Source organism: Staurois parvus, unplaced genomic scaffold (assembly GCF_062004578.1).
Source record: "Staurois parvus isolate SC_StPar_1 unplaced genomic scaffold, SC_StPar_1.0 ptg000300l, whole genome shotgun sequence".
Classification (NCBI taxonomy): domain Eukaryota; kingdom Metazoa; phylum Chordata; class Amphibia; order Anura; family Ranidae; genus Staurois; species Staurois parvus.
Window position 1 is genome coordinate 1,204,625 of NW_028318096.1, and position 15,227 is coordinate 1,219,851.

General features: G+C 41.7%; 1 protein-coding gene across 1 annotated transcript in view; it reads right to left on the reverse strand.

Moving 5' to 3' along the window:
* Nucleotides 1-3,419: 3,419 nt before the first annotated feature.
* ATF6 (activating transcription factor 6) overlaps nucleotides 3,420-15,227 on the reverse strand; it is a 129,500-nt gene continuing 117,692 nt past the window's right edge. The window contains exon 16 of the mRNA XM_089683075.1: nucleotides 3,420-5,330. Coding sequence (XP_089539201.1) covers nucleotides 5,128-5,330 — 203 coding nt within the window. The 3' untranslated portion in view covers nucleotides 3,420-5,127. The remainder of the gene's footprint in view (nucleotides 5,331-15,227) is intronic.

The following is a 15,227-nucleotide window of genomic DNA, read 5'->3' on the forward strand; positions in this document are numbered from 1 at the left end:
TATATACACATGATCTTGCTCAGCCCTGCCGCCCTGTAGCAGTACTTTTGCTATAGGGCAAAGGGCAAACAGTTAAAAGTCAGAAACACTCACCTGTAGCAGGATCCAGTGATGTGCTCACCTGTGCCATTACTTCCTTCAGTCTTCTGTCCCCAGCATCTCAACTGTGGGCACACAGCTGTGACAGCTTGCGGGCTTCACAGATGTGCTGCGCATTGTGAATGGTCCCGCAGTCTTCTGGGACCTGTGACTTGGTCCCAGAAACTGTGGGGAGGGAGGGGAACTTCTGCTCCAATTTGCCTAGGTGATCCGAGTAAAAGTGGGAACATGTACCTGTCAAAACCAGGTACCTGCCCCATCCCTAAAAAAAAAAAAGTGCCATGTGGTTTAGAAGAGGATGGGGGGGTCTTTAAAGCGGAACTTCCCCCTTTTGGGTGGAGCTTCGCTATAAAGGGGTTGTGAACCTCAGATATAAAATATGAGCAAATATCTATAGTGTGTACTTGACTCAATTAAGAGCACTAAGTGTCATTTCTGTCTGCTGCTTTATCCTCTGCTATCAAGATTAATCACTTCCGACACCGAGAGAGAGAGAGAGAAGAAAAAAAAAAAAAAGGACACGGGAGGGATCTCCAGGATACAGTCTGTCAATGACAGCCTCAGCTACATTATATTACCAAAATTATTGGGTCACCCCTCCAAATCATTGGATTCAGGTGTTCTAATCACCTCCATTGCCACATCAAGCACCTAGGCATGCAGTTTGGGGTGGGGTGGAGGTGGTATAAATTAGAGAGGAGTCTGCGAGCCAGGCCTTATCATCCAACATTAGTGTCTGACCTCACAAATGCTCTTCTGACACACTCCTAAACCTTGGGGACAGACATCCCAGAAGAGTTGAAGCTGGTATAGCTGCAAAGGATGGGTCAAGTCAATAGTGAGCCCTATGGACTAAGACTGGGATGTCATTATTATTACTACATCGAGTTTATATAGCGCCAAAGGGTTTGCTCAGCGCTGTACAATAGAGGGGTGGGGGGGGGGGACAATACATGAAACAGTACAGCAACAACAAACAGCACACGAGGGGTTAGAGGGACCTACTCTTTCGAGCTTACAATCTAGGAGGGAGGGGGTAGTGGTACAGGAGGCAGTGGCTGTGGGGGATGGAGTGGTAGGAGGAATGAAAGAGGACGGCTGTTAGGTAAGTGTGGGGTAGGCTTCCCTGAAGAGGTGGGTTTTCAGGGAGCGCCTGAAGGTGAGGAGGGAAGGCGACAATCTGATGGATTGGGGTAGTGAGTTCCAGAGGATGGGGGAGGACCTGGAGAAGCTTTGCAGTCGTGCGTGGGAGGAGGAGACTAGGGAGCAAGACAGAAGGAGGTCCTGTGAGGAGCGAAGGGTACGGGTAGGGTGGTACTTGGGAATCAGGTTGGTGAGGTAGTTAGGGGCAGTGTTGTGAATGGCTTTGTAGGTCAGAGTTAGCAGTTTGAATTTGATGCGTTGGGCAACAGAGAGCCAGTGGAGGGATAGGCAGAGGGGGGTGGCAGAGGTGGAGCGGTTGGTGAGGTGGATGAGTCTAGCCGCTGAGTTCAGGATGGTCTGAAGCGGGGAGAGCCTGCGCTGGGGCAGGCCGGTGAGAAGGGAGTTGCAGTAGTCAAGGCGCAAGACAATCAGGGAGTGCACGAGTAGCTTAGTGGTGTCTGGGGTAAGGAAGGAGCGTATCTTGGCGATGTTGCGGAGGTGGAGCCTGCATGTGTTCGTAAGTGATTTGACATGAGGTTGGAAGGAAAAGTTTGAGTCCAAAGTGACGCCAAGGACTTTGGCTTGCTGGGCAGGATTGATGGTGGTGTTGTTGGTAGTGAAGGATAGTATGGGGGGGGGGGGCATGGGCAGGGGGAAAGACGAGGAGCTCGGTTTTAGAGAGGTTAAGCTTGAGGAAATGGAGCGACATCCAGTCTGAGATGTCGTTTAGGAGGTGAGTGATGCGGGCGGAGACTGTGGGGATGAGGTGAGGGGTGGAGAGGTAAATTTGAGTGTCATCAGCGTAGAGGTGATAGTTGAAGCCGTGGAAGTGTATGAGTTTGCCAAGGGAGAAGGTGTAGATGGAGAAGAGAAGGGGTCCGAGGACAGAGCCTTGGGAGACCCCAACAGAGAGGGGGAGGGGAGGTGGCACCGTTGTAGTATACGCTGAAGGAGCGTTGGGATAGATAGGAGGAGAACCAGGAGAGAGTGGTGTCTCTGATGCCAAGGGAGAGAAGTTTCTTAAGGAGGAGGGGTGGTCATCTGTGTCGAAGGCCGCGGAGAGGTCCAGGAGAAGGAGGACAGAGTAGTCGCCTTTGGCTTTGGTGGTTAGTAGGTCGTTAGTGATTTTGAGGAGGGCGGTTTTAGTGGAGTGTTGGGGACGGAAGCCAGACTGTAGTGGGTCAAGGAGGTTGTTGTCAGTTAGGTGGGCGCTCAGGCGATTGTAGACTAAGTGCTCAAGGAGCTTGGAAGTGAGTGGCAGCAGGGAGATGGGTCTGAGGTTGTTTGGGTCTGTGGGGTCCAGAGAGGGCTTTTTGAGTATGGGGTGATGTGCGCATGCTTTAGGGGGGAGGGGAATGCGCCAGTAGAGAGGGAGAGATTGAAGATGTGGGTGAGAGAGTTGATGAGGGAGGAGGGGGGTGACCGGAGGAGATGAGAGGGGATAGGGTCCAGGGGGCACGTAGTGAGGCGGGCTTCTTAGAAGACCCTGGTGACTTCCTCAGTGGTAGCAGGGCTGAAGGAGTACAGTGCTGGGGGGGTTACGGTAAGCGGGGCCTTGGGTGTGGTGGGGAGCAGTGCGGTTGCGAGGTCGGAGGAGGGGAGAGATGAGGGGGTGATGGGGAAGGCTAGGTGGGGAGGTAGATTGCGAGTTGACTATGTCCTTCCGGATTGCGTCAATCTTGTTGTGAAAATGGGTGGCGATCTCGTGGGCGGTGAGTGAGGTACTGAGTGGAGGAGGAGGGGGGGGGGGAGCGAGCAGGGAGTTGAAGGTGGAGAAGAGTCGGCGAGGGCAGGTGGAGAGGGTGTTGATCAGGTTTACGAAGTAGGCCTGCTTGGCGGCATAGAGGGAGGAGGTGTAAGTGAGGAAGGCAGATTTGTAGAGGGAGAACGCACGAGGGGGGAGGGGGGGGGGTGGGGTGTGGTGTGGTGTGGTGTGGTGTGGTGTGTGTGTGTGTGTGTGTAAAGGCAGGCATCCCACTACATTTGGCAATATAATGTATGTTCCTGTATGAAGGGAGGTGTGTCCCTTCCCTCCAATCAGCTCTAAGCTCTAATCACTAAGCTCTGCAGAGTGTATATTCAGATCACCGCCCCTGCTTTCTGGAAGCTCAGAGACGCTGTATAAAATATGGACTTTGAACAGCTGTAGAGAAGAGAAATATACAGATAAACAGGTATGTTTGTAGGATTTGTTTAATCTCTGTGTATCACCTGAAGCCAGTCACTTTACGGGGTATGTGTAAGAGTTTACAACCACTATAATAGAAGTACAGAGTAATGTAAAAGTTTCAAACTGAAAACTGAGTAGAGAGAGATGTTCTTAGTTGGCTCACTCTTCAAACAATGACCAGTGCAAAGCTTAAAAAGTAATCTAAATACCATCTTACCCATATAATCCTTTAAAAACAGCTTACAATTAGATATTTAAAAGCCAAGTTAAACAATTTTCCAATTCTCTCTTCAATTTTCCATACTTGGCCTCAAAATGGCATAAAAAATAAAAAACATGCCACATACATCAGCCTTTATATCAGCTGTAAAAAAAAAAAAAAAAAAACCTTGATACTTTTATTCTCTACCAAAAACTATAGATACACTTTAAATATTGCATATGTACATAGTCTTACTCTTCTAATCAGTCAGTAGGTTAAGATTTAGGAGTTTTTAAACTTGTTTATCATCCTACTGTGAAAAGCTTAACTCTTACAGAGATCTGTATCCTGAAATGACATTCACAAATAACATTTTACAATGCATTTTTCCTTTTGCAGATGCTTAGTCTGATATTTCAGACAGAAAACAGTGCCTCATGGCAAGCAGTCTCTACTGTGCTGTCCCATTAGCTAACCCAGAGAGATCTGAGTATCCTTTGTCATGTATTTAATGTTTATTTGTAAAACAATGTACATATATTTTAAATAGAAATAAACCAATAGTTTAAATGTATAAAACTTAAATAAAAAAGGACTTAAAAATTACCTATAAGCATTATAACTACCCTTTAAACTATATTAACACCTTAATATTTTAGAAATTAAGCACACATTTTTTAGAACACACAACACTCATGATAAACTAGTACTGAATACCTGAATGAACTGTAATACACCTCTATAAAAAAAATACATATAAAACCTGATTAAAGCAGAACTTCAGCCAAAACCTATTTTTTTTTTACTTTTTAATGGAGCTAGGGAGGGTTATTCCCTGTCAGTTTTCTGCCATCTGTGTCCCACTGAGATTTCTTTTCACTTCCTGTTGCATAGCCACAAAAGAGTATGAGAGGAAATCTCTCCAAAAATGAGAAAACTCCCAGCGTATCATCATAACTAGTATCCATGTTCAAAGATTTCCCCTCTAATTTTGTTCTGGTGACAACTTGTGAATTTCTTGCACTTTCACGCTCAGGGATAACAGTCAACAGGACAAATAGGGTGAAACTGGCACACAGACTAATTAAAACCTGACAGTAGTTGTGATTGCTCTCCACTCTATCCAAATTAAAAGAAAAAAATACCTTTAGTTATACTTTAACGAAGCACAGACAATTAACTACTAAACTGAATCTGTATATCCTTGTTTGTTATGATTTTTTTTAAATAGGGATTCAGCTGCAAACAAAATACATTTTTCTTGTTGTAGTGGTTGTTCTGTGTGACCTATTTAAAAGTTTATATTATATTATATTAGAAAAACAGCAAAGCTGGTCAGTGATGAATATATTTCTTATGGAAAACCATCTTACAGAACAAGCTTCCACATTGTAGGCAAAATAATTTACCTTAACCGATTTGGAGCTTAGCTAAATAGTTTTAAAAAAAACTCATTTAAATGTTATAACAAATTATTGCCAACATAGATGAAAATACTGAGTACATGGACTTTTCAGCTACCAAAAAGGAGATTAGCTGATGGTGTTTGTTCTGAGCTTGATGAGGCAGAGCTATAAAATGACTTGGTTTGGTTCTCTCGATGTTCTCGAAGGAATGGAGGAATAGTTGTAGATTTAACATGTAAAATTCTGGTGTCCATTACTTCACAATCGATTTGCATCATCACTTCATATTCTTGACCATTAATCACATTTTCTATAAGAAATAAAGACAAATCAAGTTAAAAGATAACATGCAAATACTAAACTGGTTTAATCATATATACAAAAAAATGATCAGTGCACAGAAGGACACAATCTACAAGTAATCCATAGCATGTAAAGTGCCTTGAAGAAGTATTCATACCCCTTGAAATTTTCCACATTTTGTCATGTTACAACCAAAAACATAAATATATTTTATTGGGATTTTATGTGATAGCTCAACACAAAGTGGCACATAATTGTGAAGTGGAAGGAAAATGATAAATGGTTTTCAACATTTTTACAAAAAATATCTGAAAAGTGTGGCGTGCATTTGTATTCAGCCCTCCTGAGTCAATACTTTGTAGAACCACCTTTCAGTGCAATTACAGCTGCAAGTCTTTGGGTATGTCTCTACCAGCTTTGCACATCTAGAGAGAGTGACATTTTGATTGGATGGAGGGTGTACGTGAACAGCAATTTTCAAGTCTTGTAACAGATTCTCAATGGATTTAGGTCTGGACTTTGACTGGGCCATTCTTATACATGAATATGCTGTGATCTAAACCATTCCATTGTAGCTCTGGCTGTATGTTTAGGGTCGTTGTCCTACTGGAAGGTGAACCTCCACCCCAGTCTCAAGTCTTTTGCAGGCTCTAACATGTTTTCTTCTAAGATTGCCCTGTATTTGGCTCCATCCATCTTCCCATCAACTCCAAAAAGGTTCTAGCGTCTGGAACCTTTGGAAGCCCTGTTTTTTATTTTTCCTTGCTCAGTTTATTTAGTTCAGTCCAGGTCCATGGCACAGATTGTTCAGTCCTCCATGGACTTCAATCATTTTATGCACCTAAACAAGTGGGGACTTTTTTTTGGGGGGGGGGGGGGATCCTGCCATAGTGGTCACAAGGACCACAGTGACTTGTGGGAAATCTACCTAAAAATATAGTAGTCCTCCAATTATTACCTCTTAAATAGGGGGTGCTAGCATTTTACCATCTAGACCTTTGGATAGAGCTGTGAGCTCCGAGCGTGTAGCTTAGTTTCTCTATGGTGTTTTGCCCTCTTCTGATGACATCAAATCAGCTTGCCGAGTGCGTTCCATGCTGGCCCTAAGAGCTTCCAGTTCTGGCTGCAGTGGCTCAAGGCTCCCTCTCCATCCTCAGGAATCACATCACAGGCACAGGAAACGTTTGGACTATGATACAGGCAACACACTTTACTAATGTCTGATGGGCTGTCTCTCTGTCAATATCTTGAGTTTTTAACCAACTTTTATTAAATACTAACTTTCTCCTGCACTTAGAAGGGGCTTTTATCCCCCTTTTTGTAAAATGGTTTAATAAATATGGTAAATACAACATAAGGCAGCGAAAAGCAAAATTATATTTTGAGTAGAACACACTCTCCATAAAAATCGACATCTGCAAAAGTCAGAACAATGCTCTATATAACCAAAGCATTAGATGATCATAAATAAAGCTGCTCATGACATTTGTTTTTACACCTGCAGCTGGAAACAAGTGATGACACAGCACAGAACATATCTCCTATTTTGGTAATGTGCGTTGACAAAACCAGGTACTTAGAAAAGCTTTTCCTAATAAACAAACTCATTAAATCATTTAACCACCTTTATAAAGTAATGATTCTGAACATTGACTGCTGCATTTTGAGAAATAAAAACAAATCTTCGAGTCTATTAAATGAGCATTAGAAGTAAATTACACTACCTTCGCCAAGAACTACAACATGCTGCTAACACAGACCAGTTATGTTAATCAACAACATGTTTTTCATGCCAAATATAGTATTTTTTTTTCCTGCAAGATAGCACTCTTTTAAAAGCAGATTTGAATCAATTAAGTTGCTTCTAATTCTCAGAATTCAATGCCTTGGTTATGCTCTTGTGAAAAAAATCAACATTGCATTCTCCTGATACTGCGTTGTCTCTCTGAAAAAGGGTCAGGTGTACTGTACTTTTTGTGGCTATTAGAAGCACTGGCAGCTCTTTCAAAATGAATGCATGTTATCGTATGTTACTGCACAAATGTGATCCTGGCCAAAAGATCTGTATTGCTTGCATTGTCCTGCTTTTGCCTCATTCATTCAGTGGATCTGTGCTTTCTGAACCTCTCCTGTTGTATTTTAATCATTAGCCCTTCAATCATCTCATCACCAGTTATTAAAGCTGACCAAAATGGCCAAACCCAAACAGAGACAGTTTGGAATAAGGCAAAAGTACATAGAGCTGGAATATTGGTGACTACTCCTTTGCCCGCTGACTACCTTTTTTGGATTTTTTTTTATGGTATAGTTTACAACTGTTAAAAGAGAAATATGCAGTTAAAAACAAAGACTGCTACTATGGAACCAGCACACGGTTATGTTTTGCATACTACACATTATACAGGCAAAATTCCAGTAAGCACCGATGAGATTTAGAGTACTCACCCTAAAAAGGTATGCCAAATGTGCACATACAGTGGGTAAGATAAGTATTGAACACATCACCATTTTTCTCAGTAAATATATTTCTAAAGGTGCTGTTGACATGAAATGTTCTACAAATGTTGGTAACAACCCATGCAATCCATACATACAAAGAAACCAAAACAAATAAGTTCATAAATTAAGTTATGTGTAATAAAATGGAACAACACAGGGAAAAAGTATTGAACACATGAAAAAAAGGGAGGTGCAAAAAGACACGGACAGCCAAGACACCAGATGAAATCTATCAATTAGAAAGCAATCCTGCCCCTTGTCAGTTCATATTAATATCAGCTGGTTCAGTCTCAACTGATGGCCTATAAAAAGGTGTCTCTTTGTATGTATGGATTGCATGGGCTGTTACCCACCTATGGTGAAAATTCCATGTCAATAGCACCTTTAGAAATATATTTACTGAGAAAAATGGTGACGTATTCAATACTTATTTCTGTACATGAACAAGCGGTGAATAATATATTTCAAAAAGAGTCTGGTCTGTGTAGACTAAATTCTTGTCAATTAGGAAGGTTAGCAGGATAGGCAACTAATGTTTCTGAACGAGCAGTCAGCAGTGACCACCTCTTAGTTTCTCATAGGAAAGGTTAGTGCTGGTCACTGAAAACAGGCAGTAGCACTTTTTTTTTTTTTTGTCAGAAGTAAAACACTTCTGTGCAATGAACTATTTCCTAAACATTTCAATTCCCTGTCCATAAAGCTGCCATGCACACATAAGAAAAAAAAATCTATCAAATAAAAAGTATGATTATTACTTATCTGATTTCTAACAATTAATGAAAAACACCAATCTTACATAAACAGTCATTTTTGCTGTACACATTTGGCTGTTAACGGTTGAACACAGCCAAGTTTGCTTCAGGAACTTAGAAGAAAATGGTGTCCAGTTGAATGAAATACAATTCATCTGGGTTAAGAGAATGTGGAAACTGCAGCCAATGCAGCTGTGGGACCCTAAATTACTAATGAAATGCCAAAGGAAACTCTACTTTCAGCCTCCACCCAGTAATGGAATGCACCGATAAACCAACAGTGTGGGATTCAACCAACAGAGGTTTTATTTTAAGGAATTCTAAAAACTCAGAAAATATTAAGGGCTAAAAAGAGAGAACGAATCGTACCTTACCAAAAACAGATTTGTAAAAGGCCACTGTATATTAGCGTGTTTCTTTAAAGAACACAATGAATTAAAAAAATATATATATTTTATCATTAAACTACTTAATTTGAATTGAAGGGGCGAATACCAGAAATATAAAAGACACAATAATATTTAAAGTACTGTGCAAACTAACTAGGCACTCCAAAATGTATGCTTTGAATTGTTACTTTAAAATCTATTGAAACATGAATTCTGAAGACAGAGTTGCAAACTTTACTTTTCAAAATGTAATACAATAAGATATTTGCACATCTTAGATGAAACATAACAAAACGTGCAGAAAAACTGATGTAAATGCTTGTCTCTGAAAGTGAAATTTGCCTGTTTTTTTTTCCATCAGTTTTCATGCATGTGTCAGTGAGTTTTATAAACGTTGCAGATTCCTACACAGACAAAAACTCTGCACGTGATACTAGTGTTGTGGTGTGAACAGGGACATAGAGGACAAATGTGCCCTATGTGCAGAAAAAAAACTCACGTCTCTGTACCATGGTGTAAAAGAGGCCTTAGAAGTAGTAAAGAACACTTTTTAAAGCATGCACTATGTTCTTTTTTTTAAGTGGCTAATTTATTACACAAATTGATTACCAAAAATTTTTTTATAACATACTAAAAAGGCTAGTTTGCAGCATATATGGTAAGTCTTGCAACGTACATCTTTCAACATCCACATGATAGTACCCTTTCTGTGATGCAGAAATTTTATATTTCAGTAGTTCGGCGTAAAGAATAATGGATTGCAGTAAAATAGAGAACAGGAGTAAAAAAAAAATTGTATATGAAATCTAGCAAAAAGAAATACAGAACCCAAAGTATGCAAAATGTGAATGTGACAGAAGAGTGGGTGGGGCAGAACACACGTGGGGAGCAGTAGGACACAAGGCTTTTATTGAGTGGTTTGGAGGGCACACGGTGAGTATGGCAAGGTTCTGGCAAAACAAAAGTTAGGTCCGTACCACAGGGTGGGACACACGACAAGGATCACAGATTTCTGGTAGGCAACAAAGGGGGTTAGTCTGTAGCACTGTCTGGGCCCATAACAGGGAGGCAGACTCTGGCAGGCAATGGGTTAAGTCCGAGTGGCGCACAACTGGGTGGCAGACTGGCAGGCAATGGGTTAAGGGTGAGGGGCACAACAGGGCGGCAGACTGGCAAAGCAATGCGTTAAGTCCAAGTGGCACACAATAGGGAGGCAGAACTCTGGCGGGCAAGGATTAAACGCAGGTTGGATCCTCAACACAGGGGGAGGCACACAGCAGGGAGGCAGAACTCTGGCGGGCAAGGATTAAGCCCAGGTTGGATCCTCAGTGCAAGGGGTTGCACACAGCAGGGAGACAGAGCAGAGAGAGTTAAGTCCTTGGAACAGGGTAGCAATTCAGGAACTCTCCAGCCAGCCAGCAGTGGCCCCAGCAGAGGAAGTCTAGGCAGATAGGCACCAACTCCTCATGGGTCTTCGTAGGGCTGTGTGTCTTGGTCGCACAGGCAATGTAGAACCACAAGTCCCAGCAGTGCACAAAGCAAAGCACAGTTCAATGCATCTCCCAGGGAGGCCTGCAGCCATGAGTTGCTCTGTCCATCCTGACTCAGGCCCTGCCCATTCCCCCCAACCCAGGGACATTATATGGTCTTTCAATTTGAACCAAGCCCCCGGTGCCGACATGTCTGGCTTTTCACAGCCAAAGGACACCATGCTGTCTGTGCTCCCTGCTGAGATCAACCTCATCTCCCACCCCCTGCACAGGGACTCCAAGATGTAACTAAGCAGACAAGCTGACTGTTGGACACACTTGTTGATTTCAACAAACAACACAAAAATAAAATAATATTTCCGCTCTCCATCACAGTGAACGTTACATAAATAATTACTTTCAGGTAAATATTACAAGAATGATTCAAAATATGAAAATAGGTTTGCTTTATGTGCAAGTGTATGTTTTAGGTGATAAGATCGAACTACTGTAGTGAGCTAATGAATAAGATAAAAAGCACTTATTTTGTATTGTACTATTATATGGAATAGAAAATGCTTCACAACCTGTCTGCCGTTGATCAAGTATGCTAGAAAATTATAGTTATGTATGTGTATGGCCGACTAAATGCAGCTCATTCTTGCAACTAATTCAGGCATCTTTTGAAGAGTTAGGTAGTGTACAGCTAAATGTTAAACGTGATAATCTGGACTGGTAAATACGAGAAATGCTCATCACTTCTTGCAGGTTTTTCTTTGGTGAAAAGAAGGCAGTCACCAATTGAAAACAAATACATGTGCTGCAGACATGAACCCCCAACTGCTAGCTGGGAAAATGATGCAGCACTCACTGTAATTTTAATGCAATAGTTAATTATTTGGGAACAAAGAACAGAACAAAAAAAAAAACACAAACAGCAAGTATATTAAATATCATGATTACCTTAGATTTAAAAGGCCCAGCACGTCACATCAAGAATGATCAATGGCTTTGGGTAAGTTGCGGTTACAAAGTAAAGTTAGACATACGGTTTTAAAGGGTTTTTTTTTTTTTTTAAATCACTAGATTATTTCTCTTTTGCTTTTTTTCAGATGGCAGATATGTGCCTTTAACCACCTCCTGCCCGCCATATAGTAATATGACGGACGCAAGGTGGTTCTCTCGTCCTGGGAGGACGTCACCTGACGTCCTCCCATTCTCACCGCGCATGCGCGGTTCCCGGAGCGCGGCGATTGGCGGTGCGCTGTGTCCCTCAGACACAGCGGATCACCGATCCACGAAAAGAGCCGAAGTTGTCGACTCGGTCATGTGATCAGTGTGTCCAATCACAGCTGATCACATGTAAACAGGGAAATGCCGGTTATCGGCATTCCTCAGAGGGGACATGTACACAGATCAGAGCACTGATTATCAGTGTGCCCTGATGATCTGTGTAGCCCCAGCAGCGCCAGCTCTCAGTGCTCATCCGTGCCACCTGCCAGTGCCCATCAGTGCCACATATCAGTGCCCATCAGTGCCACATATCAGTGCCCATCTGAGCTGCCTTTCCGTGCCACCTATCAGTGCTGCCCAGTCAGTGCCACCTATCAGTGCTGCCCAGTCAGTGCCACCTATCAGTGCTGCCCAGTCAGTGCCACCTATCAGTGATGATCTGTGTAGCCCCAGCAGCGCCAGCTCTCAGTGCTCATCCGTGCCACCTGCCAGTGCCCATCAGTGCCACATATCAGTGCCCATCAGTGCCACATATCAGTGCCCATCTGAGCTGCCTTTCCGTGCCACCTATCAGTGCTGCCCAGTCAGTGCCACCTATCAGTGCTGCCCAGTCAGTGCCACCTATCAGTGCCACCTATCAGTGCCACCTATCAGTGCCACCTATCAGTGCCATATATGAGTGCTGCCTTTCAGTGCCCATCAGTGATGCCTGTCAATGCCCACCAGTGCCACCTACCAGTGCCTCCTCATCAGTGCCACCTACCAGTGTCCATCACTGCAGCCTCATTAGTGCACATCAGTGAAGGAGAAAAATCGCTTATTTACAAAATTTTATAACAAAAACTAAGAAAAAAAGTTTTTTTTTTTTCAAAAGTTTGTGGTTTTTGGTTTAAGAAAAAATAAAAACCCAGAGCTGATTAAATACCACCAAAATAAAGCTCTGTCACAAAAAAATTATAAAAATTTCATATGGGTACAGGAAGGGGTATAAGTGCCCTATAGGCTAGTGGTTAAATACAAGCGGATCGCATGAAAACCTTTTCTTTGTATAAGAAAACCATTCATAAAATCTGTGAATTCAATTTAAACCTAATCCAGCTTCATTTACTGTAACTAGTAGGTTATGATATGTCTGATAGGTTACAATATGTCTATATGACCGCAAAGCCTGCCTAAAATACTTCCTGCCCCATCCCCTATATAATTACTAATAGAGATAAATTATATTTTATGCAAACTTTTTCAAGACATTTTGGAAATGAAACATTTATGTTACAGAAGCTCAGAAGGACCAAGTTTTGTCTAAAACAAACAAAAATGATCTTATTGGCTGTAACTGGACGATGGAAAGTATTACACATGACACATTTGCTGGGAATGATAACTGAAACAAAGCTAAAGTCTGCAGCATTTAAAGACACCCTAAATGGACTGATTCCAAGGGTCGATTTCTCAGGACTCGTTTATACAAAAGTGCTGTAATCAGCCCAACAGTAAGAAACCGTCATTCACTTCTCTCCCAGGAGTAATGATGGTAATGACTGCATTTTAGACAGTCTAAAGCTGTAATTCTAGTCTAGCATTCCAGACATCTTTATGTAAAGCTGTAACTGTACTTTTCACACGCTACTCTTTCCATCTGATTTTTCCATTAAAAGTGAAGACAAAACATCAGAAAATCAAGTAAAGGCTGTAAGTATAGAGTGACTACAATAAAGAATGAGCAAATACAAACATTAACAAAAATTAAAAATCTGCATTCAAAAACATCAGATATGTTATCTTCCACAAAAGACAAATACAGGACACTTATCCCCAGGACAAATCTTAGTGAGAAAACCAAGATTTCACAAGCAAAAAAACTAATAGGTGTGTTCTACTAGACAGCAACAGTTCAATATGACTTGAAGAACTGTTTGTATACAAAATACACATATTTCTACATAAGCACAAAAAAAAAAAAAAAAAAAGGTCTGTTCACCCGATACGGATATTTCATTTTTTTGTAGACAATGAACAGTTAAATCACCTGAAAATTTATGTCTCTTAAGGACTCTGTTGGTGAGGTATCTGAGCTTAAGTTTCTGGGTCTGCACATCTGATTTCGCCACTACAAGGGATTCCCACACACTGTGTTTGAGAAGGTGCTGGAATATGCCAGAGTAAGTATACTATGATAATAAAATGTATAATAAGAAGTCATGGTCCATTTAGCTTCAGCTAAAACCAAAATATAACTTTGGGATTACGGACTCTTTATATTACAACCTGCTACATTTGAGCAGCATTTCAATAAGCAAGCTTTCCTTATTCCCTTAAGAAATTTTATTTTTATTTGGAAAAAAGAGCACACATAAAAGATCACTTGCAAGACCTAGATCACTTGCATTAGTGTTCATGAGAGTCCATTGGTGTAATACAGTCCTAGGTGTTACTGATCCTACAGCTCCTCCCACAGATCTGGGGAGATCCAAAGCTGAAGCAGAATATAAAAAGACAAGGGTACAGCGTCACAGATGAAAAAGGTAAGTACATTTATTGAAATAAAAACAATAGAACACATACATTGGAGAAGCCACTTTCCATCATGAATGACATTCACAAAGCAATGATGACATAACAGCCAGTTGGCAGTGCCCAAGGCTCAAGGATGCAGCTACTGGGATCTGGCTAGGTTTGCTAGAGCCGCTGTGACAGCTATCAAGTATAGAGTCTGAGACCACTCTGAGAGCTCATGGAGAAGCGGCAATACCTGAGGTCAAACAACTGGTTTCAAAGTTAGGCTTTTTTTCCAAGCCAACCCACACCTGGTAGTATTAGGGATTTATACAGGCAAGATATACAGTGGGATAGCACAGTCCTGATGCAGGGCTCAGCAAGCACCATAAAAAAATATCTGGAAACAATGGGTTGCATAATAGGGGCTCATGCATACACAACGATGATGTTGGTGTTAGGGGCAGCTGATGGGTTTTTTTTTTTTCTGCCTCAAAACATCCCTTCATGTTGGCTTATATGTCAGTTCACACATAGGCCTTTAGAAGCAGAAAAAAAACCTCCCACTGACAGCTGCATTTTTGCAGAAAAAAAAGCACTTGACATGTGTCAATGCGCATTAACGCTAGGCGCATCAAACGCTTGATTGTTAATTTCAATAATCAGAATTCTGGCCAACGAAATGAATACCCAAGCAACTGACACATCTAAAAGTGTTTACATGCATCAAATGTTTTTTTTCTGCAAAAATGCAGCTGACAAAAGAAATGGCATTTAGGAGAGGTTAGCTAAAGCCATGTGTACATGGGGCCTAAAACTACGGCACAGTAATACTTATAATATTAAAGTGTCATTAAACCCAAATCGATATAAACAGTTATACATGATATATTACTTTGTGTTCATACTCACTTTGCTACTAGAGCATTCATTTTCTGCTAAACACTATTGGGGAGGGGGAGATATAGGATACTGACTGATGGCTTCACCTCCGTTAGTCCCAGCACACACAAAATAGACACAGTATGGAGTGTGACACAGCCAGTGATTTGTAGAACCACCTCCA